The sequence below is a fragment of the Bufo gargarizans genome, chromosome 1, assembly GCF_014858855.1.
Source record: "Bufo gargarizans isolate SCDJY-AF-19 chromosome 1, ASM1485885v1, whole genome shotgun sequence".
NCBI lineage: Eukaryota > Metazoa > Chordata > Amphibia > Anura > Bufonidae > Bufo > Bufo gargarizans.
The window spans coordinates 519095220-519121641 of record NC_058080.1 but is presented as its reverse complement, the minus strand read 5'-3'; the positions used below and the strand labels follow the sequence as shown (position 1 = coordinate 519121641).

The 26422-nt window shown below is 44.4% G+C and overlaps 1 protein-coding gene across 1 annotated transcript in view; it reads right to left on the bottom strand.

Annotated features, from left to right (window-relative positions):
• Positions 1-26422, bottom strand: part of MYO18B (myosin XVIIIB) — a 758252-nt gene that overhangs the window by 433577 nt on the left and 298253 nt on the right. The window contains exon 23 of the mRNA XM_044275382.1: positions 3128-3193. Within this exon, the coding sequence (XP_044131317.1) occupies positions 3128-3193 (66 nt within the window). The remainder of the gene's footprint in view (positions 1-3127; positions 3194-26422) is intronic.

Genomic DNA, 26422 nt, shown 5'->3' with positions numbered 1-26422 from the left:
GAAGAGAAGCCGGGCTGCGCGACCAAGTGGATTAAGGTGAGTTAATTTTTTTTTTTAACCCCTCCAGCCCTATTGTACTAAGCATTCTGTATTAATAATGCTATTATTTTCCCTCATAACTATGTTATAAGGGAAAATAATACAATCTACACAACCCCAATCCCAAACATGACGGGTACCAAACATGGCGCTTTTTCTCCCGCGCGTGCAAAACGCATGACAATTGTCACGACCGCTATCCCAGCAGCAGTCGTGTCGCACCAGACGGAGGGGAAGGGGGACCCTTATCTACGGATGGGAAATAGAACGGTCACCCCTGACTAACCCTAAGCTGGCACCTGTCTGCCCTGATACCCTAGACGGGGTGTGAACCCGTGCGGCGAGCAGGATGCCTAAACCCTCAGTCACCCTAACAAGACTAGACTGGGGAAAGGCAGATGGGAGCACTAGTCACCATCACTCACGTCTAGGAGAACAACAGGGGAAGACAGCAACAAACAAACAATCAAACATAGATAGACTTATCCAGTCACGAGCAGAGAAGGTGATCCCAATAACGACAGTCCACACCAGACCAGAGCTCCACGGCAATACCATGAAACGATCTCCTTCAAAGGTCAGAATAGCACTGGAAGTAAGGACTATATCTGGCAATGACTGCAAGTGAAACTGAAACTAATATAGTAGCTGGGAGTGGCAGACAGGACTCACCTGAGAAGGATGCCTACAAACTCCCAGTCAGGACAAAAAGGTTCACAAGGCAAAACCCGGATGACATACCCTGAACCACGGAGCAAACTCACAAGCTATCGCGAGTAGCAAGTCGCTGCGACCTTCTCCTCCCAGACCTGTCTGGATCAGTCACAGTCGTGACAACAATGTTTTGGACTCACACGGAAAAATCTTGCATTTTCCCGCAAAGCACCCGCATCTTATAAGGACCAAAAACATGACTCCCGTGTGAAAGAGGCCTTAGAGTTTTGGAATGTATTGTATAACATTGACAGCATTATGTGTCATTGCCAACCATGCCCCCACACACACACTAGCCACAGTTGCTAGGTAAGTAAGTTGGTGGGGAATACTACTTTACATGCACTGTATATTTCGACATAGGAAAGGGTGTAAAGGTGTGTCTGTGAGCAATATCTATAATGTGAAATAGAAGCCAAATTCTAATTGCTCCTATTTTTCTTCTCAATGCAACATGGACAATGATAACATGGTCATACCAAAGATTACAATTATGTTTATCAGTGGTAAAAGTGTAAAACATTACAATTATGTTCTTCTGTAGTAAAAGTGTTATAAAATACTGAACCACATCAGTGCAATATACTACAGCCACTCTGGCTAAGGATATCCTTCAAAAACTCAAAAAGGAACTATAGATTTGCTCATGTTTAGGGATGGGAAAGCATATTAATAATCATTACCAGTCACTAAAACATTCTAAATAGACAAATTCTTCTTGTTTTAGTCAATCTTCTTTCCCATTGCATTGACATAAATGTTCCCAGCAACAATAGACTTAGAATTAGTGAAGATGGAGTAATGCCTCATTAAGGGTTTGATTGCTTCAATAATGACTGCATTAACTGCACAGTCCCAATGAGTTCTTCATAGCCGCTGCAAAATCAGTGTTCATATTAATGGATTTACCTCTCTGCAATCAGTGCCTGTGCCAAGTCCCTTATTAAACAGGCTTGGTAGAACAGTGGTATAAAATGGAAAAAAAGGAAAAAGCACAGATGGTCTTTCTCTGCCCCAGTGCAGTACTGCAATTTCTATAAAAATAGTAAATCTTCTCTTCAATGTGAGTTAACTGTAATACTTTATAATTCTGAAGGAAGGAGCACTACCTCCATCATCCACTAAATAAACATCACCCCTAAATAAAGTCTGCACTCAAATCAATAGCCCTTTAAATACTTAATATTCTGTACATCTTTTGACGAGTTATAGGGTGTGTGGGCTGCGACCCTTATGGTTTGTTAGAATTTGCCACTCTTATGAGAGCCTGTACACTCTTTGCTTTTCATCTCTGCACCTTCAAAGATCATTGGCCAATATAAGTCTATGGGAAAACCATATTGGATTTTTTTAGAGATACTAGGATATGCCATCAATATATTATCTACATAAGTCCAACTGCTCAGATCCCATCAAGCACAAGAAAATGAACATGGCAGTCTATTTATAGTACAAGATGTCATGTGTCTGCTATTGCAGTTTAGCCCCCACCATGGTGCTGAGCAGCAAATGACATCCAATATTGCACATTTTGGTAGCATAGCTACTAAACTGTCACTGTCAATAATTTATAATGTCTTTAAAAGGGTTTTCCATGCTCCTGGTATCCTCAGGATAGGTCATTCATGCCTGATAATCCCGGTAATGTTCTGACACTCTGCACCCCCCAATCAGCTATACTCTGCAGTCTCCGGCACTGGAACCAGCATTTTAAATAGAAAAGAAAGCACAGCTCTGTTCAACGTGTAGAGGCTGTTCTGCAGCTCAGCTCTTTTGAGGTGAATGGGAGCAAAACTGCAGTAACCCAGCATGTCCACTATACTTTGAACGGAGCTGTGCTTCCTTTTCCATTTAAAGTGCCGGTTCCAGTGCCAGAGACTGCAGAGAATAGCTGATCTGTGGGGGTGTGGAGTATCAGACCATTACTGTTCAGGTATGCCTGGAAACCCTCTTTAAGTTACAAAGCATAATTTAATTGTGAAACTTGATACAGTGCATATTGAACTGGGTGATTTCTCAATAAGAACGTGTAGGCTTCTAAGCCTTTTTCTACCAACCCTGGCATTTCACACAACAGTTCTTAAGCAGTGAACACCTCTTAATAAATTTGTTGTATCTTACTGCTATCTGTGTGCCAGAAGTGAGTCAGGCTGTGGAGGTCCTATACTTGGCCTGCTTCCTCCCACCCAGATCATACCCATTTTTGGAAAAAGTAGCAAGGGTATAAAAAAAAAAGCTACAGTCTGACATTTTGTCACAAGCAGAAACTTGCAACAACATTTTTAGCTTTGCTACACCAGAAAGCTGGCATAGAGCTATCATAAGTAACCTCCACGTTTTCGATGATGATGTTAGGAAGCACTTGGGAACTTGCCTGGCTTCTGCCCATCACAATGCTCCTCTTTTCCAGGTCTAGTAGGCGGACGAGCTCTTCTACTGCCTGTAATGATAGAATCACATTGAACATTAGAACAAGCAACACATGTCTGAAATAATAGAAGTGTAATTGAGGGGGAAGCCAAAAGGGAATCATTAGGTTTTATATAAATGAAGGCTGAATTTTATGTTCTACATGTGAATGTAGCTATTTTCCTATATTATTTCTTTATTACTTCTATTATAAATATGCCCATAGGCCAACAATCTACTGTATGTAGACCTTAAAGGAAACCTGTCACCTGGAATTTGGCAATAGAGCTGAGGACATGGTCTGCTAGATCGCTGCTAGCATGTCTGCAATACCCAGTCCCCATAGCTCTGTGTGTTTTTATTTTGTCAAAAAAACTAATTGATAGATATGCAAATTAACCTGAGATGAGTCCTGTCCCTGAGATGAGTCCAGCGTAAAAGGAGCCCAGCACCGCCCCGCATCCTCCGAATCTCCTCCGAATCTCCTCCTTGCTCCCCGACGTCACAAAGCTAGAGCGCCGTAATCTCGCGATGAGTGAGCTAGCGTATGCGCAGTTCATTCCCTGAGGCTGATGCCAGCACAGGGAACAAACACTATGCCGACACTGCGCATGTGCTAGCTTGCGCATCGTGAGATTACGGCGCTCTAGCTTTGTGACGTTGGGGAGCAAGGAGGAGATTCGGAGGATGCGGGCGGTGCTGGGCTTCTTCATGCTAGACTCATCTCAGGGACAGGACTCATCTCAGGTTAATTTGCATATCTATCAAATCGTTTTCCTGACACAATAAAAACAGAGAGAGCTATGGGGACTGGATATTACGGATGTGCTAGCGGCAATCTAGCAGCCCATGTCCTCAGCTCTATTGCCAAATTCCAGGTGAAAGGGGTTATCCCATGATTACTATAAAAAATTAAAATCAGACATCATATAGGACATGACAATCTCTTTCTAAGAATGCTAGAACCAGCCCTGTACCTCGCATGGATACAGAAATCTCCCCATTCATTGCTTTCCTAGATTTATATCAAGCTGGCAGCTCAAGGGGAGGGTCTTTTCCACTGCAGTAAAGGGGGCATGTCTGTGCTCTCCCTATCACAGCTCAGGAGGCAGTTGAAGGATAAAACTGAGCATGTGTGACCTTCTTAAGGAGCCAGTCAAAGAAAGAAGAAATTAAGTGCACTATACAGATACATTTTATTGAATAAGGCCTCATGCACACGATAGTATTTTTTTGCGGTCCGCAAAAAGGGGTTCCGTCGTTCCGTGATCTGTGTCCGTTTTTGTTTCCGTATGTCTTCCTTTATTTTTGGAGGATCTCCAGACATGAAGGAAAGTAAAAAAAGATCTAAGTCAAGTTTGCCATGCAAATGATAGGAAAAAAACGAACACGGACGCGTGGACGCGGATGACAATCTTGTGAGCCTCCACGTTTTTTCACTGACCCATTGACTTGAATGGGTCCGCGAACCGTTTTCCATGAAAAGAATAGGACAGGTTATATTTTTTTGACGGACTGAAACCACGGATCACGGACGCGGATGACGAACGGTGCATTAGCCGAGTTTTCAACTGACCCATTGAAAGTCAATGGGTCCGCAAAAAATCACGAAAAACGGAACGGACATGGAATGAAACAGCGGTCGTGTGCATGAGGTCTTAATCAGTGGCTATGCTACATTTTGAGAGACAATAATTTTCTTTATTTTGAAGTATAGAAAAATAAAACCAGGTACAATGTTACAAAAAAGCGAGAATAGTACATAGGTATTACATACATGAATATGCAGATCAATAATATATCTATCAAAATAGCTAAAATCACATATTTTAAATAGACCATAAGGAAAATGTGATGTACACAATCTGTAATAGAGTCATTTGCATGTGACAGCACAAGTTGGGGGTGAAGATAAGTAGAGAGGTGAGTCAATACTTTATTTAAGATAGAGAAAGGTAGAATCCCAACAGGTGCTGTACTCTAGTGTAGAAACTCTCATGGTCTACATATAGAGTGGAGTGGTAAATTCAATCAGATACTATTTTAACACAACAACGGTTGGAGTAAGGGGAGAAGGGAGTAGAAGGGAGAGCGGTAAAGAAAGGGAAGGTAATCATAACAACAAACTCAAATCTTTAAACTTTTTCTCTTTGGTCATAATCTTCTTAGGTCAACCTCTCATTCAGTGTAATATGGGCTGTTGATCCATGTGTTCCATTCTAAGCTAAACTTTGAGAAAGCAAAGTTTTGGTATACTATTATTGTCTCAAAGCCACATATCCTGTTGATTAGATGTACTGCTTTGTTTATATGTGGGAGTGTTGGTTCCTTCCAGTGGCGTGTAATTGTGGCCAACTTTGTGGCCATTAGAACAGGTGCCACTATAGTTCTGTGGTGCATTGGGATTAGGTTCAGGTCCAATAATAGTAGGGGCAAGAGCCGGAGACAATTCCTGTGCCCCAGAGGTTAAAATGTTTATTATCCTCCTGGCTGCCTTTCATAAGGGTATCACTTTTTTGCAGTCCCATAAGATGTGTTTTAATGTACCTCATTGTCTGCAATTCCTCCAACACTTATCTGAGCAGTTAAGGTAGATACGGTTGAGCTTGGTGGGAGTGAAATACCAGTTATAGCGGGTTTTAAATATTGCTTCTCGGTGTGTTATACATCTAAATGATTTGTTGATTAGCTTGAATGAAGAATTCCACTGTGAGTCAGAGAAACCCAGGTCTAACTCCTTTTCCCAAATTAAAATTTATTTTGAAGTGCAGTATAAAATAGAGAAATGGTTCTGGGCCTCTACAGTATAAATTCCAGTGTAATCGCGTATTCAGTATCCACAGGGATTTTAGGAGCTATATAGTTTTGTACATATTCCCTAAGCATAAGGGATTTATGAAAATCTATGTGTGGAATGTTTCATCTGCCATGAAGGTATGGGAAGTGGGTAGAATTATGGGAATCACATAAATGTTTAAGGTTAGTAATACCCAATTTCTTCCATGAGGATAGATCTAGACCCAATATAACGTCTTCTAAAGAGTCTACTGGGATATCCTTCCTTGACTAAAGTAATTTCACATCTTTAGATTTGACAAAGGTGTTCCATATTTTTTGGGAGTTTTGAATATAAGCATATTTGAGGGTTTTACTACTGAGGGCCCAGTAGCGGGATTTAAGGGTTTTAGTTTGTGTGAGATGTTTTTCTATATTTTATAAGTGGCATTCTTCCACCAAGCTGTAAGTTGGTCCAGTACTTACACTTTATAATAATCTATGAAATTCGGAAGGCCAAGGCATCCAGCTTTGGGGTGTAAAATTAATATATTGGCAAAGACTCTAGGGGCCTTCCCTTCCCATATAAAGTTTTTCAATTTCCTAGTTGCTGCTGTGAAAAAGGGATTAGGGACATGAATAGGAATATAGAAATTTAGTGAGTATAAGCATTTTGTATGTGGCAATTTTAGCAATCCATGAGGTAGCTGTCTTTGAAAGTTCAGACATTAACCACCTCCCGACCGCCGTACGCGTATATGCGTCCGGGAGGTGGTTGCTTTATTCCTCCTGGACGCATATACGCGTCTTCTCGCGAGACGCGAGATTTCCTGTGAACGCGTCGCGCTCACAGGAACAGAAGGTAAGCGAGTGGATCTCCAGCCTGCCAGCGGCGATCGCTCGCTGGCAGGCTGGAGATCCGAATTTTTTAACCCCTAACAGGTATATTAGACGCTGTTTTCATAACAGCGTCTAATATACCTCCTACCTGGTCCTCTGGTGGTCCCTTTTGTTAGGATCGACCACCAGAGGACTCAGGTAGGTCAGTACAGTCCCACCAAACACCACACTACACTACACTACACCCCCCCCCGCCGTCACTTATTAACCCCTTATAAACCCCTGATCACCCCATATAAACTCCCTGATCACCCCCCTGTCATTGATCACCGCCCTGTCATTGATCACCCCCCTGTCAGGCTCCGTTCAGACGTCCGCATGATTTTTACGGATCCGATCCATGTATCCATGGATCCGTAAAAATCACGCGGACGTCTGAATGGAGCCTTACAGGGGGGTGATCAATGACAGGCGGGTGATCACCCATATACACTCCCTGATCACCCCCTGTCATTGATCACCGCCCTGTCAGGCTCCATTCAGACGTCCGCATGATTTTTACGGATCCGATCCATGTATCCATGGATCCGTAAAAATCATGCGGACGTCTGAATGGAGCCTTACAGGGGGGTGATCAATGACAGGCGGGTGATCACCCATATACACTCCCTGATCACCCCCTGTCATTGATCACCGCCCTGTCAGGCTCCATTCAGACGTCCGCATGATTTTTACGGATCCGATCCATGTATCCATGGATCCGTAAAAATCATGCGGACGTCTGAATGGAGCCTTACAGGGGGGTGATCAATGACAGGCGGGTGATCACCCATATACACTCCCTGATCACCCCCTGTCATTGATCACCCCCCTGTCATTGATCACCCCCCTGTCATTGATCACCCCCCTGTCAGGCTCCATTCAGACGTCCGCATGATTTTTACGGATCCGATCCATGTATCCATGGATCCGTAAAAATCATGCGGACGTCTGAATGGAGCCTTACAGGGGGGGTGATCAGTGACAGGGGGGTGATCACCCTGATTACCCTGATCACCCCCTGTCATTGATAGCCCCCCTGTAAGGCTCCATTCAGACGTCCGCATGCGTTCTGTGGATCCGATCCATGTATCCATGGATCCGTAAAAAATCATGCAGATGTCTGAATGGAGCCTTACAGGGGGGGTGATCAGTGACAGGGGGGGTGATCAGTGACAGGGGGGTGATCACCCCGATTACCCTGATCACCCCCTGTCATTGATAACCCCCCTGTAAGGCTCCATTCAGACGTCCGCATGCGTTCTGTGGATCCGATCCATGTATCCATGGATCCGTAAAAAATCATGCGGATGTCTGAATGGAGCCTTACAGGGGGGGTGATCAGTGACAGGGGGGTGATTACCCTGATCACCCCCTGTCATTGATAACCCCCCTGTAAGGCTCCATTCAGACGTCCGCATGCGTTCTGTGGATCCGATCCATGTATCCATGTATCCGTAAAAAATCATGCGGATGTCTGAATGGAGCCTTACAGGGGGGGTGATCAGTGACAGGGGGGTGATCACCCTGATCACCCCCTGTCATTGATAACCCCCCTGTAAGGCTCCATTCAGACGTCCGCATGCGTTCTGTGGATCCGATCCATGTATCCATGGATCCGTAAAAAATCATGCGGATGTCTGAATGGAGCCTTACAGGGGGGGTGATCAGTGACAGGGGGGTGATCACCCTGATTACCCTGATCACCCCCTGTCATTGATAACCCCCCTGTAAGGCTCCATTCAGACGTCCGCATGCGTTCTGTGGATCCGATCCATGTATCCATGGATCCGTAAAAAATCATGCGGATGTCTGAATGGAGCCTTACAGGGGGGGTGATCAGTGACAGGGGGGTGATCACCCTGATTACCCTGATCACCCCCTGTCATTGATAACCCCCCTGTAAGGCTCCATTCAGACGTCCGCATGCGTTCTGTGGATCCGATCCATGTATCCATGGATCCGTAAAAAATCATGCAGATGTCTGAATGGAGCCTTACAGGGGGGGTGATCAGTGACAGGGGGGGTGATCAGTGACAGGGGGGTGATCACCCCGATTACCCTGATCACCCCCTGTCATTGATAACCCCCCTGTAAGGCTCCATTCAGACGTCCGCATGCGTTCTGTGGATCCGATCCATGTATCCATGGATCCGTAAAAAATCATGCGGATGTCTGAATGGAGCCTTACAGGGGGGGTGATCAGTGACAGGGGGGTGATCACCCTGATCACCCCCTGTCATTGATAACCCCCCTGTAAGGCTCCATTCAGACGTCCGCATGCGTTCTGTGGATCCGATCCATGTATCCATGGATCCGTAAAAAATCATGCGGATGTCTGAATGGAGCCTTACAGGGGGGGTGATCAGTGACAGGGGGGTGATCACCCTGATTACCCTGATCACCCCCTGTCATTGATAACCCCCCTGTAAGGCTCCATTCAGACGTCCGCATGCGTTCTGTGGATCCGATCCATGTATCCATGGATCCGTAAAAAATCATGCGGATGTCTGAATGGAGCCTTACAGGGGGGGTGATCAGTGACAGGGGGGTGATCACCCTGATTACCCTGATCACCCCCTGTCATTGATAACCCCCCTGTAAGGCTCCATTCAGACGTCCGCATGCGTTCTGTGGATCCGATCCATGTATCCATGGATCCGTAAAAATCATGCGGACGTCTGAATGGAGCCTTACAGGGGGGGTGATCAATGACAGGGGGGTGATCAGGGAGTCTATATGGGTGATCACCCCCCTGTCATTGATCACCCCCCTGTCATTGATCACCCCCCCCCCCTGGTAAGGCTCCATTCAGCCATTTTTTTTGGCACAAGTTAGCGGACATTTTTTGTTTGTTTTTGTTTTTTCTTACAAAGTCTCATATTCCACTAACTTGTGTCAAAAAATAAAATCTCACATGGACGCACCATACCCCTCACGGAATCCAAATGCGTAAACATTTTTAGACATTTATATTCCAGACTTCTCACGCTTTAGGGCCCCTAAAAAGCCAGGGCAGTATAAATACCCCACATGTGACCCCATTTCGGAAAGAAGACACCCCAAGGTATTCCGTGAGGGGCATATTGAGTCCATGAAAGATTGAATTTTTTGTCCTAAGTTAGCGGAAAGTGAGACTTTGTGAGAAAAAAAAACTAAAAAAATCTATATCCGCTAACTTATGCAAAAAAAAAAAAAATTCTAGGAACTCGCCATGCCCCTCATTGAATACCTCGGGGTGTCTTCTTTCCAAAATGGGGTCACATGTGGGGTATTTATACTGCCCTGACTTTTTAGGGGCCCGAAAGTGTGAGAAGAAGTCTGGGATCCAAATGTCTAAAAATGCCCTCCTAAAAGGAATTTGGGCCCATTTGCGCATCTAGGCTGCAAAAAAGTGTCACACATGTGGTATCGCCGTACTCAGGAGAAGTTGGGGAATGTGTTTTGGGGTGTCATTTTACATATACCCATGCTGGGTGAGAAAAATATCTTGGTCAAATGCCAACTTTGTATAAAAAAATGGGAAAAGTTGTCTTTTGCCAAGATATTTCTCTCACCCAGCATGGGTATATGTAAAATGACCCCCCAAAACACATTGCCCAACTTCTCCTGAGTACGGCGATACCAGATGTGTGACACTTTTTTGCAGCCAAGGTGGGCAAAGGGGCACCTTTCGGATTTCGCAGGCCATTTTTTACACATTTTGATTTCAAGGTACTTCTTACACATTTGGGCCCCTAAATTGCCAGGGCAGTATAACTACGCCACAAGTGACCCCATTTTGGAAAGAAGACACCCCAAGGTATTCCGTGAGGGGCACGGCGAGTTTCTAGAATTTTTTATTTTTTGTCACAATTTAGCGGAAAATGATGATTTTTCTTTTTTTTTCTTTTTTCCTTACAAAGTCTCATATTCCACTAACTTGCGACAAAAAATAAAAAATTCTAGGAACTCGCCATGCCCCTCACGGAATACCTTGGGGTGTCTTCTTTCCAAAATGGGGTCACTTGTGGGGTAGTTATACTGCCCTGGCAATTTAGGGGCCCAAATGTGTGAGAAGAACTTTGCAATCAAAATGTGTAAAAAATGCCCTGCAAAATCCGAAAGGTGCACTTTGGAATATGTGCCCCTTTGCCCACCTTGGCAGCAAAAAAGTGTGACACATCTGGTATCGCCGTACTCAGGAGAAGTTGGGGAATGTGTTTTGGGGTGTCATTTTACATATACCCATGCTGGGTGAGAAAAATATCTTGGTCAAATGCCAACTTTGTATAAAAAAATGGGAAAAGTTGTCTTTTGCCAAGATATTTCTCTCACCCAGCATGGGTATATGTAAAATGACACCCCAAAACACATTCCCCAACTTCTCCTGAGTACGGCGATACCACATGTGTGACACTTTTTTGCTGCCAAGGTGGGCAAAGGGGCGCATATTCCAAAGTGCACCTTTCGGATTTCACCGGTCATTTCTTACACATTTTGATTGCAAAGTTCTTCTCACACATTTGGGCCCCTAAATTGCCAGGGCAGTATAACTACCCCACAAGTGACCCCATTTTGGAAAGAAGACACCCCAAGGTATTCTGTGAGGGGCATGGTGAGTTCCTAGAATTTTTTATTTTTTGTCGCAAGTTAGTGGAATATGAGACTTTGTATGAAAAAAAAAAAATAGAAAATCATCATCATTTTCCGCTAACTTGTGACAAAAAATAAAAAGTTCTATGAACTCACTATGCCCATCAGCGAATACCTTAGGGTGTCTACTTTCCGAAATGGGGTCATTTGTGGGGTTTTTCTACTGTTTGGGCATTGTAGAACCTCAGGAAACATGACAGGTGCTCAGAAAGTCAGAGCTGTTTCAAAAAGCGGAAATTCACATTTTTGTACCATAGTTTGTAAATGCTATAACTTTTACCGAAACCATATTTTTTTTGCCCAAACATTTTTTTTTTATCAAAGACATGTAGAACTATAAATTTAGCGAAAAATTTATATATGGATGTCGTTTTTTTTGCAAAATTTCACAGCTGAAAGTGAAAAATGTCATTTTTTTGCAAAAAAATCGTTACATTTTGATTAATAACAAAAAAAGTAAAAATGTCAGCAGCAATAAAATACCACCAAATGAAAGCTCCATTAGTGAGAAGAAAAGGAGGTAAAATTCATTTGGGTGGTAAGTTGCATGACCGAGCGATAAACGGTGAAAGTAGTGTAGTGCCGAAGTGTAAAAAGAGGCCTGGTCATGAAGGGGGTTTCACCTAGCGGGGCTGAAGTGGTTAATTTAGTTGTGAAATGAAGAAACGGATATGCTGGCTTACCCCACAATAACAAGGAAGGTGCTGCTAGGTCCTATTGATCCACCACGTCAACAATAAAAATTATATCAAAACAGCTAGTATGGACTGAGTACTCACATCTAGATTGCAAGGTAAAATAACAGTTTATTAAAGATTCTAAAACATATTGACATATAAAATTAGAGAACGTGCATTCTAACAAGAAATCAGAGGTAGTCACTGCAAATTCAAACAATGAAGCTGATGTTGCTGCAGGCACATACAGGTATATATGGGTGTATACAGGTGTATATAAGATGGAAAATATAAATGGCAAATTATAGTGTCTTGCTCTAGATAAAATGGCGAGACATTTTATCTAGAGCAAGACACTATAATTTGCCATTTATTATTTGCCATCTTATATACACCTGTATACACCCGTATATACCTGTATGTGCCTGCAGCAACATCAGCTTCATTGTTTGAATTTGCAGTGACTACCTCCAATTTCTTGTTGGAATGCAAGTTCTCTAATTTTATATGTCTATGGGCCAGATTTATCATGACTCTGACAGCTCACTCCACTTTCACATATGGCTAAAGTCAGTTTTAGCCAAGTCAGATTTATGATCGGCCCTTTAAGACTGTAATAAATGTGGTTTGACGGTAGCAGTTTATCCGTCAGTAAGCAGCTTTAAAAACGTCGCACATCTTTACGAAAAAGTCGCACGTCTTTACGAAAAAGTCGCATGTTCTATTAAAATGTCTCAAAAGATAAGCATGGTTCCTCACTGGAGTGAAATTGCGCAAAAAAATTTGCGACTTTTTCACTCCATTATTCAGACTTGAGCTAATGATAAATCTGGCCCTATATGTTTTAGAATCTTTAATAAATTATTTTACCTTGCAATCTAGATGTTAGTGCTCGGTCCATACTAGCTGTTTTGATTAATTTAGTTGTGTCATTAAGGAGGTCGGGGAAGTTGTGTTCATATAAGGATGTTATCGGGGAGGATAGTTTGACACCTAAATAGGTGACCTGACCACCTCTGATTGCCAGTCTAGAGTGTATTGTCCTTTTAGGATCTGAAGTACTTGCGGTTGTATTGAAATGGGGAGGGCTTGGGACTTATCATTGTTTATTTTATAATGTGAAAACAAACGAAATGCTTGTGCTATACTTAAAAAAGATTGGATCGAATCTGAGGGGTTAGTGAGTCAGTATAATATCATCGGCAAACAAAACGAGTTTTGATTCTATCTGACCTATAGTAACACCTTGAATGTCCTAGGATTGCCGTATCATCTCTGCAAAGGGTTCTATAACTAAGATGAACAGAAGGGTGGAGAAAGGGCACCCCTGTCTAGTACCATTAGATAGGTGGAAAACATCGGAGAGAGTACTATTGACTAGAACCCTTGCGGATGGAAGGAAATATAGAGCTTTTATGGCGGAAAGTATTTTATTTCTGAACCTAAATGTTTCCAAAACTGAAAAAGCGCATTTCCAGTTAACCCTGTCAAAGGCTTTTTCCGCGTCTATTGTAATTAGTAGTGTTGGGTATGATTTAATTCGCTATGTTGGATAATGGAGATCATATGATGGGTATTGTCAAGTCCCTGTCTCCCCTTAATGAAACCGACTTGGTCGGGGTGGATAAGGGACGGTAATATAAAGTTTAGCCTTGCAGCAAGTATTTTGACATATCATTTTACATCTCCATTAAGAAGGGAGATTGGTCTATAGTTTTTAGTTTCACAGGGTAATTTTTTTGTTTGGGTATTGTGACAATGGTCGACTGTAGCATTTCATTAGGAAAACTTCCCGATTCCATAGCTTTGTGAAATACTTATTTAAGATGTGGGTGTAAAATATTAGCAAATTTTCTATAATATTCGTTTATTAGACGATCCGGTCCAGGGGATTTTTTTAGTGGGGCAGTCATAATACTTTTAGTTATTTCTGTGTCTGATATTGGGAGATTTAATTTATCTAGCTGTTCTTGAGAAAGACTAGGCAATTTTACTTTCTTCAAGAAGGTATTAATGTCTTCCTGAGAGACATGATTAGTTGCCGGATCTGCTTCTAGGTTATAGAGATGTTCATAATATTTTTTAAATGTATTTGTGATATCTCTAGGGGCAACTTTTTTTTTTTGTTTAGAAATGGGATCTTCTATATAGGCTATTTTTGCTTTATTAGTTTGGGATTTTAATCTTTTGGCTAGAAGGCAGGATGCTTTATTATCAAGCGAATAGTAGTTTATTTTGGAACATCTTATAGCTTTTTCATATTTTTGTAAGAGCAGATTGCTTAAATGTGTCTTCTCTTTATTCAATTGTTCAGATATTTCAAATGATATGGATTGTTTATGTTTGGTTTCCAAGTTTAGAATTTTTTGTACAGTAGTGTCTATTTCCAGGGATCTAGCTTTTTTGAGTTTGTGTTGTTTATGGTACAGACTACAATGATAAATCTACTGCCTTCATCTACCCATTTATAATGTATAGACACAGCTAGGGAGTTTTTGAAAGCAATTAGTATGCCTCTGTTTTTACTAGTGTAGGAGGAGTGGATAGTAAACGGAAAATTTGGGTTTTGGATCTTAGGAGGGTTAGTATTTGAGACATACGTTTCCTGAATAAAAGCAATCTCTGCTTTATGGGATTTAACTTCTCTCCACATCAGATTACGTCTGAATGGGGAGTTGAGACCCCTAACATTTATACTAAATATATTAATCCCCATGATGATGGTTCAGACAAGAGATATAATACAGTGATATAGGTATTATAAAAGTTGAACATCCAATAGTCTTCACAGCATTTGAAAATAGGCCTATGAAAACATCAAACGTTCCAAAATAGGTGCAGTAATTCAGACATAATATGGAATTGAGCCAGGAATGTGGTGTTGTGGTACAGTATTGACCTTATAAGAGAGAAGAGGAAAGTATCATAGTATATGACCATGAGCAATAAAACAAAATTAAAACAACAAATAAAACCTTTGGGTAGAGACTCTACCATCACAAATGTGGGACGAGTGCTCTTGGGTTAAAAATTAGGAACAGAACAAGTGGTGGGGTCTAAGTATATACTTAGTGGCCCACATGAGAGAAAATCAGCATAAACATTCAAACTGTATTTTAACCTGAGCCCGTGAATGCTCACTCAGAGAATGGGCAAGCAAGAGTCCTCAGGACCATTCCTTTCCAAGCTTAGAAGGGGGTTTTGGTGGTGAAGAGGATGGCAAGATTAGATTCCATTTCTTCAAGAGATCCATGCCTATTTCAGAAGAGGGCACCATATGAGACGTTCCTTGATGGGAAAGCTCCATCTGAATGGGATCCTGTGGTTTCTCAGTTCGTGAGTAGGGATGAGCGAACTCGAACTGTATAGTTCGGGTTCGTACCGAATTTTGGGGTGTCCGTGACACGGACCCGAACCCGGACATTTTCGTAAAAGTCCGGGTTCGGGTTCGGTGTTCGTCGCTTTCTTGGCGCTTTTGTGACGCTTTCTTGGCGCTTTTTGAAAGGCTGCAAAGCAGCCAATCAACAAGCGTCATACTACTTGCCCCAAGAGGCCATCACAGCCATGCCTACTATTGGCATGGCTGTGATTGGCCAGAGCACCATGTGACCCAGCCTCTATTTAAGCTGGAGTCACATAGCGCCGCCCGTCACTCTGCTCTGATTAGCGTAGGGAGAGGTTGCGGCTGCGACAGTAGGGCGAGATTAGGCAGATTAACTCCTCCAAAGGACTTGATTAACTGATCGATCTGCAGCTGTGGATCATTGAGCTGCTGATCCTCAATTGCTCACTGTTTTTAGGCTGCCCAGACCGTTTGTCAGTCACATTTTTCTGGGGTGATCGGCGGCCATTTTGTGTCTTGTGGTGCGCCAGCACAAGCTGCGACCAAGTGCATTTAACCCTCAATGGTGTGGTTGTTTTTTGGCTAAAGCCTACATCAGGGTGAAGCTGTCACACCAAGTGCATTTAACCAGCAATAGTCTGTTCATTTTTTGGCCATATACAAAATCAGGGGCAAGCTGCGCCTGTCACCAAGTGCATTTAACCCTCAATGGTGTGGTTGTTTTTTGGCTAAAGCCTACATCAGGGTGAAGCTGTCACACCAAGTGCATTTAACCAGCAATAGTCTGTTCATTTTTTGGCCATATACAAAATCAGGGGCAAGCTGCGCCTGTCACCAAGTGCATTTAACCCTCAATGGTGTGGTTGTTTTTTGGCTAAAGCCTACATCAGGGTGAAGCTGTCACACCAAGTGCATTTAACCAGCAATAGTCTGTTCATTTTTTGGCCATATACAAAATCAGGGGCAAGCTGCGCCTGTCACCAAGTGCATTTAACCCTCAATGGTGTGGTTGTTTTTTGGCTAAAGCCTACATCAGGGTGAAGCTGTCACACCAAGTGCATTTAACCAGCAATAGTCTGTTCATTTTTTGGCCATATACAAAATCAGGGGCAAGCTGCGCCTGTCACCAAGTGCATTTAACCCTCAATGGTGTGGTTGTTTTCTGGCTAAAGCCTACATCAGGGTGAAGCTGTCACACCAAGTGCATTTAACCAGCAATAGTCTGTTTATTTTTTGGCCATATACTACATCAGGGGCAAGCTGCGCCCGTCACCAAGTGCATTTAACCCTCAGTAGTGTGGTTGGTCAAGCTGTGACACCAAGTGCATTTAACCAGCAATAGTCTGTTCATTTTTTGGCCATATACTACATCAGGGGCAAGCTGCGCCCGTCACCAAGTGCATTTAACCAGCAATAGTGTGGTTATTTTTTGGCCATATCCCAGTCTAATTCTGTCACTAAATCCATACCGGTCACCCAGCGCCTAAATACTAGGCCTCAAATTTATATCCCGCTAAATCTCTCGTTACCGCTGTCCTGTTGTAGCTGGGAAAGTTATTTAGTGTCCGTCAAAGCACATTTTTTGTTCTGGGTTGAAGTACAATTCCCAATTTAGCAATTTCATAATTTAGTGGTTTCTGCTATATCAGAGCTATTTGAAATCTATCCCTAAAAGGGTATATAATATTCAAGGTGCACATTGGGTCATTCAGAATAACTTCACACACACCCGCTACTGTGTATTTTCAAGTCTAATTCTGTCACTAAACCCATACCTGTCACCCAGCGCCTAAATACTAGGCCTCAAATTTATATCCTGCTAAATCTCTCGTTACCGCTGTCCTGTTGTAGCTGGGAAAGTTATTTAGTGTCCGTCAAAGCACATTTTTTGTTCTGGGTTGAAGTACAATTCCCAATTTAGCAATTTCATAATTTAGTGGTTTCTGCTATATCAGAGCTATTTGAAATCTATCCCTAAAAGGGTATATAATATTCAAGGTGCACATTGGGTCATTCAGAATAACTTCACACACACCCGCTACTGTGTATTTTCAAGTCTAATTCTGTCACTAAACCCATACCTGTCACCCAGCGCCTAAATACTAGGCCTCAAATTTATATCCTGCTAAATCTCTCGTTACCGCTGTCCTGTTGTAGCTGGGAAAGTTATTTAGTGTCCGTCAAAGCACATTTTTTGTTCTGGGTTGAAATACAATTCCCAATTTAGCAATTTCATAATTTAGTGGTTTCTGCTATATCAGAGCTATTTGAAATCTATCCCTAAAAGGGTAGATCATATTGAAGGTGCACATAGGGTCATTCAGAATAACTTCACACACACCCGCTACTGTGTATTTCCAAGTCTAATTCTGTCACTAAACCCATACCTGTCACCCAGCGCCTAAATACTAGGCCTCAAATTTATATCCCGCTAAATCTCTCGTTACCGCTGTCCTGTTGTAGCTGGGAAAGTTATTTAGTGTCCGTCAAAGCACATTTTTTGTTCTGGGTTGAAGTACAATTCCCAATTTAGCAATTTCATAATTTAGTGGTTTCTGCTATATCAGAGCTATTTGAAATCTATCCCTAAAAGGGTATATAATATTCAAGGTGCACATTGGGTCATTCAGAATAACTTCACACACACCCGCTACTGTGTATTTCCAAGTCTAATTCTGTCACTAAACCCATACCTGTCACCCAGCGCCTAAATACTAGGCCTCAAATTTATATCCTGCTAAATCTCTCGTTACCGCTGTACTGTTGTTGCTTGGAAAGATATTTAGTGTCCGTCAAAGCACATTTTTTGTTCTGGGTTGAAGTACAATTCCCAATTTAGCAATTTCATAATTTAGTGGTTTCTGCTATATCAGAGCTATTTGAAATCTATCCCTAAAAGGGTATATAATATTCAAGGTGCACATTGGGTCATTCAGAATAACTTCACACACACCCGCTACTGTGTATTTTCAAGTCTAATTCTGTCACTAAACCCATACCTGTCACCCAGCGCCTAAATACTAGGCCTCAAATTTATATCCTGCTAAATCTCTCGTTACCGCTGTACTGTTGTTGCTGGGCAAGATATTTAGTGTCCGTCAAAGCACATTTTTTGTTCTGGGTTGAAATACAATTCCCAATTTAGCAATTTCATAATTTAGTGGTTTCTGCTATATCAGAGCTATTTGAAATCTATCCCTAAAAGGGTATATAATATTCAAGGTGCACATTGGGTCATTCAGAATAACTTCACACACACCCGCTACTGTGTATTTCCAAGTCTAATTCTGTCACTAAACCCATACCTGTCACCCAGCGCCTAAATACTAGGCCTCAAATTTATATCCTGCTAAATCTCTCGTTACCGCTGTACTGTTGTTGCTTGGAAAGATATTTAGTGTCCGTCAAAGCACATTTTTTGTTCTGGGTTGAAGTACAATTCCCAATTTAGCAATTTCATAATTTAGTGGTTTCTGCTATATCAGAGCTATTTGAAATCTATCCCTAAAAGGGTATATAATATTCAAGGTGCACATTGGGTCATTCAGAATAACTTCACACACACCCGCTACTGTGTATTTTCAAGTCTAATTCTGTCACTAAACCCATACCTGTCACCCAGCGCCTAAATACTAGGCCTCAAATTTATATCCTGCTAAATCTCTCGTTACCGCTGTACTGTTGTTGCTGGGCAAGATATTTAGTGTCCGTCAAAGCACATTTTTTGTTCTGGGTTGAAATACAATTCCCAATTTAGCAATTTCATAATTTAGTGGTTTCTGCTATATCAGAGCTATTTGAAATCTATCCCTAAAAGGGTATATAATATTCAAGGTGCACATTGGGTCATTCAGAATAACTTCACACACACCCGCTACTGTGTATTTCCAAGTCTAATTCTGTCACTAAACCCATACCTGTCACCCAGCGCCTAAATACTAGGCCTCAAATTTATATCCTGCTAAATCTCTCGTTACCGCTGTACTGTTGTTGCTGGGCAAGATATTTAGTGTCCGTCAAAGCACATTTTTTGTTCTGGGTTGAAATACAATTCCCAATTTAGCAATTTCATAATTTAGTGGTTCCTGCTATATCAGAGCTATTTGAAATCTATCCCAAAAAGGGTATATAATATTCAAGGTGCACATAGGGTCATTCAGAATAACTTCACACACACGCTTCTGTGCATTTCCAAGTCTAATTCTGTCACTAAATCCATACCGGTCACCCAGCGCCTAAATACTAGGCCTCAAATTTATATCCCGCTGAATTTGAATACAATACATTGGGCCAAATAATATATTTGTTGTTGTGGTGAACCATAACAATGAGAAAAACATCTAGTAAGGGACGCGGACGTGGACATGGTCGTGGTGGTGTTAGTGGACCCTCTGGTGCTGGGAGAGGACGTGGCCGTTCTGCCACATCCACACGTCCTAGTGTACCAACTACCTCAGGTCCCAGTAGCCGCCAGAATTTACAGCGATATATGGTGGGGCCCAATGCCGTTCTAAGGATGGTAAGGCCTGAGCAGGTACAGGCATTAGTCAATTGGGTGGCCGACAGTGGATCCAGCACGTTCACATTATCTCCCACCCAGTCTTCTGCAGAAAGCGCACAGATGGCGCCTGAAAACCAACCCCATCAGTCTGTCACATCACCCCCATGCATACCAGGGAAACTGTCTCAGCCTCAAGTTATGCAGCAGTCTCTTATGCTGTTTGAAGACTCCGCTGGCAGGGTTTCCCAAGGGCATCCACCTAGCCCTTCCCCAGCGGTGAAAGACATAGAATGCACTGACGCACAACCACTTATGTTTCCTGATGATGAGGACATGGGAATACCACCTCAGCATGTCTCTGATGATGACGAAACACAGGTGCCAACTGCTGCGTCTTTCTGCAGTGTGCAGACTGAACAGGAGGTCAGGGATCAAGACTGGGTGGAAGACGATGCAGGGGACGATGAGGTCCTAGACCCCACATGGAATGAAGGTCGTGCCACTGACTTTCACAGTTCGGAGGAAGAGGCAGTGGTGAGACCGAGCCAACAGCGTAGCAAAAGAGGGAGCAGTGGGCAAAAGCAGAACACCCGCCGCCAAGAGACTCCGCCTGCTACTGACCGCCGCCATCTGGGACCGAGCACCCCAAAGGCAGCTTCAAGGAGTTCCCTGGCATGGCACTTCTTCAAACAATGTGCTGACGACAAGACCCGAGTGGTTTGCACGCTGTGCCATCAGAGCCTGAAGCGAGGCATTAACGTTCTGAACCTGAGCACAACCTGCATGACCAGGCACCTGCATGCAAAGCATGAACTGCAGTGGAGTAAACACCTTAAAACCAAGGAAGTCACTCAGGCTCCCCCTGCTACCTCTTCTGCTGCTGCCGCCTCGGCCTATTCTGCTGCTGCCGCCTCGGCCTCTTCCTCCGCCTCTGGAGGAACGTTGGCACCTGCCGCCCAGCAAACAGGGGATGTACCACCAACACCACCACCACCACCTCCGTCACCAAGCGTCTCAACCATGTCACACGCCAGCGTTCAGCTCTCCATCTCACAAACATTTGATAGAAAGCGTAAATTCCCACCTAGCCACCCTCGATCCCTGGCCCTGAATGCCAGCATTTCTAAACTACTGGCCTATGAAATGCTGTCATTTAGGCTGGTGGACACAGACAGCTTCAAACAGCTCATGTCGCTTGCTGTCCCACAGTATGTTGTTCCCAGCCGGCACTACTTCTCCAAGAGAGCCGTGCCTTCCCTGCACAACCAAGTATCCGATAAAATCAAGTGTGCACTGCGCAACGCCATCTGTAGCAAGGTCCACCTAACCACAGATACGTGGACCAGTAAGCACGGCCAGGGACGCTATATCTCCCTAACTGCACACTGGGTAAATGTAGTGGCAGCTGGGCCCCAGGCGGAGAGCTGTTTGGCGCACGTCCTTCCGCCGCCAAGGATCGCAGGGCAACATTCTTTGCCTCCTGTTGCCACCTCCTCCTTCTCGGCTTCCTCCTCCTCTTCTTCCACCTGCTCATCCAGTCAGCCACACACCTTCACCACCAACTTCAGCACAGCCCGGGGTAAACGTCAGCAGGCCATTCTGAAACTCATATGTTTGGGGGACAGGCCCCACACCGCACAGGAGTTGTGGCGGGGTATTGAACAACAGACCGACGAGTGGTTGCTGCCGGTGAGCCTCAAGCCCGGCCTGGTGGTGTGTGATAATGGGCGAAATCTCGTTGCAGCTCTGGGACTAGCCAATTTGACGCACATCCCTTGCTTGGCGCATGTGCTGAATTTGGTGGTGCAGAAGTTCATTCACAACTACCCCGACATGTCAGAGCTGCTGCATAAAGTGCGGGCCGTCTGTTCGCGCTTCCGGCGTTCACATCCTGCCGCTGCTCGCCTGTCTGCGCTACAGCGTAACTTCGGCCTTCCCGCTCACCGCCTCATATGCGACGTGCCCACCAGGTGGAACTCCACCTTGCACATGCTGGACAGACTGTGCGAGCAGCAGCAGGCCATAGTGGAGTTTCAGCTGCAGCACGCACGGGTCAGTCGCACTACAGAACAGCACCACTTCACCACCAATGACTGGGCCTCCATGCGAGACCTGTGTGCCCTGTTGCGCTGTTTCGAGTACTCCACCAACATGGCCAGTGGCGATGACACCGTTATCAGCGTTACAATACCACTTCTATGTCTCCTTGAGAAAACACTTAGGGCGATGATGGAAGAGGAGGTGGCCCAGGAGGAGGAGGAGGAGGAGGAGGAAGAGGGGTCATTTTTAGCACTTTCAGGCCAGTCTCTTCGAAGTGACTCAGAGGGAGGTTTTTGGCAACAGCAGAGGCCAGGTACAAATGTGGCCAGCCAGGGCCCACTACTGGAGGACGAGGAGGACGAGGATGAGGAGGAGGTGGAGGAGGATGAGGATGAAGCATGGTCACAGCGGGGTGGCACCCAACGCAGCTCGGGTCCATCACTGGTGCGTGGCTGGGGGGAAAGGCAGGACGATGACGATACGCCTCCCACAGAGGACAGCTTGTCCTTACCCCTGGGCAGCCTGGCACACATGAGCGACTACATGCTGCAGTGCCTGCGCAACGACAGCAGAGTTGCCCACATTTTAACCTGTGCGGACTACTGGGTTGCCACCCTGCTGGATCCACGCTACAAAGACAATGTGCCCACCTTACTTCCTGCACTGGAGCGTGATAGGAAGATGCGCGAGTACAAGCGCACGTTGGTAGACGCGCTACTGAGAGCATTCCCAAATGTCACAGGGGAACAAGTGGAAGCCCAAGGCCAAGGCAGAGGAGGAGCAAGAGGTCGCCAAGGCAGCTGTGTCACGGCCAGCTCCTCTGAGGGCAGGGTTAGCATGGCAGAGATGTGGAAAACTTTTGTCAACACGCCACAGCTAACTGCACCACCACCTGATACGCAACGTGTTAGCAGGAGGCAACATTTCACTAACATGGTGGAACAGTACGTGTGCACACCCCTCCACGTACTGACTGATGGTTCGGCCCCATTCAACTTCTGGGTCTCTAAATTGTCCACGTGGCCAGAGCTAGCCTTTTATGCCTTGGAGGTGCTGGCCTGCCCGGCAGCCAGCGTTTTGTCTGAACGTGTATTCAGCACGGCAGGGGGCGTCATTACAGACAAACGCAGCCGCCTGTCTACAGCCAATGTGGACAAGCTGACGTTCATAAAAATGAACCAGGCATGGATCCCACAGGACCTGTCCGTCCCTTGTCCAGATTAGACATTAACTACCTCCCCATAACCATATATTATTGGACTCCAGGGCACTTCCTCATTCAATCCTATTTTTATTTTCATTTTACCATTATATTGCAAGGCTACCCAAAGTTGAATGAACCTCTCCTCTGCCTGTGTGCTAGGCCTAAATATATGCCAATGGATTGTTGCAGTGGTGGCTGACGTGAAGCCTCATTCTCTGCTATGACATGCAGACTGATTCTCTGGTGACATGAAGCCAGATTGTCTGTTACGGGACCTCTCTCCTCTGCCTGGGTGCTGGGCCTGAATTTATGACAATGGACTGTTGCAGTGGTGGCTGACGTGAAGCCTGATTCTCTGCTATGACATGCAGACTGATTCTCTGCTGACATGAAGCCAGATCCTCTGTTGCGGGACCTCTCTCCTCTGCCTGGGTGCTGGGCCTAAATTTATGAAAATGGACTGTTGCAGTGGTGGGTGACGTGAAGCCTCATTCTCTGCTATGACATGCAGACTGATTCTCTGCTGACATGAAGCCAGATCGTCTGTTACGGGACCTCTCTCCTCTGCCTGGGTGCTGGGCCTAAATTTATGAAAATGGACTCTTACAGTGGTGGGTGACGTGAAGCCTGATTCTCTGCTATGACATGAAGACTGATTCTCTGCTGACATGAAGCCAGATCCTCTGTTACGGGACCTCTCTCCTCTGCCTGGGTGCTGGGCCTAAATATCTGACAATGGACTGTTGCATTGGTGGCTGACGTGAAGCCTGATTCTCTGCTATGATATGAAGACTGATTCTCTGCTGACATGAAGCCAGATTGTCTGTTACGGGACCTCTCTCCTCTGCCTGTGTGCTAGGCCTAAATATATGCCAATGGATTGTTGCAGTGGTGGCTGACGTGAAGCCTGATTCTCTGCTATGACATGCAGACTGATTCTCTGGTGACATGAAGCCAGATCCTCTGTTACGGGACCTCTCTCCTCTGCCTGGGTGCTGGGCCTAAATTTATGAAAATGGACTGTTGCAGTGGTGGGTGACGTGAAGCCTGATTCTCTGCTATGACATGCAGACTGATTCTCTGGTGACATGAAGCCAGATCCTCTGTTACGGGACCTCTCTCCTCTGCCTGGGTGCTGGGCCTAAATTTATGAAAATGGACTGTTGCAGTGGTGGGTGACGTGAAGCCTCATTCTCTGCTATGACATGCAGACTGATTCTCTGCTGACATGAAGCCAGATTGTCTGTTACGGGACCTCTCTCCTCTGCCTGGGTGCTGGGCCTGAATTTATGACAATGGACTGTTGCAGTGGTGGCTGACGTGAAGCCTGATTCTCTGCTATGATATGAAGACTGATTCTCTGCTGACATGAAGCCAGATTGTCTGTTACGGGACCTCTCTCCTCTGCCTGGGTGCCGGGGCCTAAATATCTGAGAATGGACTGTTCCAGTGGTGGGTAACGGGAAGCCAGATTCTCTGCTATGATATGAAGACTGATTCTCTGCTGACATGAAGCCAGATTGTCTGTTACGGGACCTCTCTCCTCTGCCTGGGTGCTGGGCCTAAATTTATGAAAATGGACTCTTACAGTGGTGGGTGACGTGAAGCCTGATTCTCTGCTATGACATGAAGACTGATTCTCTGCTGACATGAAGCCAGATTGTCTGTTACGGGACCTCTCTCCTCTGCCTGGGTGCCGGGGCCTAAATATCTGAGAATGGACTGTTCCAGTGGTGGGTGACGGGAAGCCAGATTCTCTGCTATGGAACCTCTCTCCAATTGATTTTGGTTAATTTTTATTTATTTAATTTTTATTTTAATTAATTTCCCTATCCACATTTGTTTGCAGGGGATTTACCTACATGTTGCTGCCTTTTGCAGCCCTCTAGCCCTTTCCTGGGCTGTTTTACAGCCGTTTTAGTGCCGAAAAGTTCGGGTCCCCATTGACTTCAATGGGGTTCGGGTTCGGGACGAAGTTCGGATCGGGTTCGGATCCCGAACCCGAACATTTCCGGGATGTTCGGCCGAACTTCTCGAACCCGAACATCCAGGTGTTCGCTCAACTCTATTCGTGAGTAAAGGTAGCATATTTGCATCTCTCTTGGGGTGTGATTGCAGAGAGATCAGTAAAGAGTTTATTTCCGGTATATGGAGCAGGAAGATGTAGTGGTTTTCTCATTGCTTCCAACATCTTTTCTCAATATAAAAGAATGTAAATCTTGCCAGCGTGTCATGAGGAAGATCAGCAGGGATATTTTTAGGCTTTGGGACTCTGTGTGCCCTGTCAATGGCCAGCTCATAGTCCTGTATATCCAGAATCAGGATCTTCATCAAGTCCTTGATATATTGTGGTAATGCTGTATTAGGAATGGATTCTGGGATATCTATAAATATAATAATATTTCTCCAGCTACGGTCTTCTAGGTCCACAATTTATGCCCCTAACGTTTCCACTTCATCTTCAAGGGAGTTGTGGGCATCAATCAGATCGTTGTGGGAAGTTGTAAAAGTGCCCATTTTAGTTTCTATATGGAAGACCCTTTGTTCCACTTTTTGAACTGAGGTTTGGAGCGGAGCCATATTTTTTTTTTAAATCGTTGTTCAATGTATCTCTAAATGCCTTCAACATTTATTTTATTGTTTCTACAGACATTTCTTTATCTGAGGTTTGAAAGTCTGCAAATGCATCCGTATGGGTAACAGACTGGGAATCTTCAGCAGAGGAGTCTTCAAGTTGGTCTTCTTCCTCTGGAGCCTAAAGTTTTTGTTTTTGCTTAGCCGGGCTGGAAAGTGGGGATTCAGGCTCAAGCTCCATAAATTGTGGGTAATGGCAGGCTTGCATACTTGATTGCTGTGTGGATATAATTGTAGCTCCTTTATCTGTCCGGGAAGCTGTAGATAAGGCAGATGATTTAGTCGTGCAAGACATGGTTGATTTCCCTCTCATAAGATCTGCCTCAGGGCAGAGTAGATGGGTGTTACTCCCAGTGGCTTGGCGTGTGGACTTTATATTATATGTATTCTCAGGGGATCTTGGAGAACGGTTTAGTACTGTGTGTAATGGCACAGATTCGGTGTTATCTTGAGATCGGTTGGATCTTGACCCTTTAGATTTTTGTTTTATTGTGGAAGTTGCAGTTTGTTTTCCCATTCTATTCCTGCCTATCTTCCACCTTAGCGGGTTGAATATAGGTCATTTTGAAGTT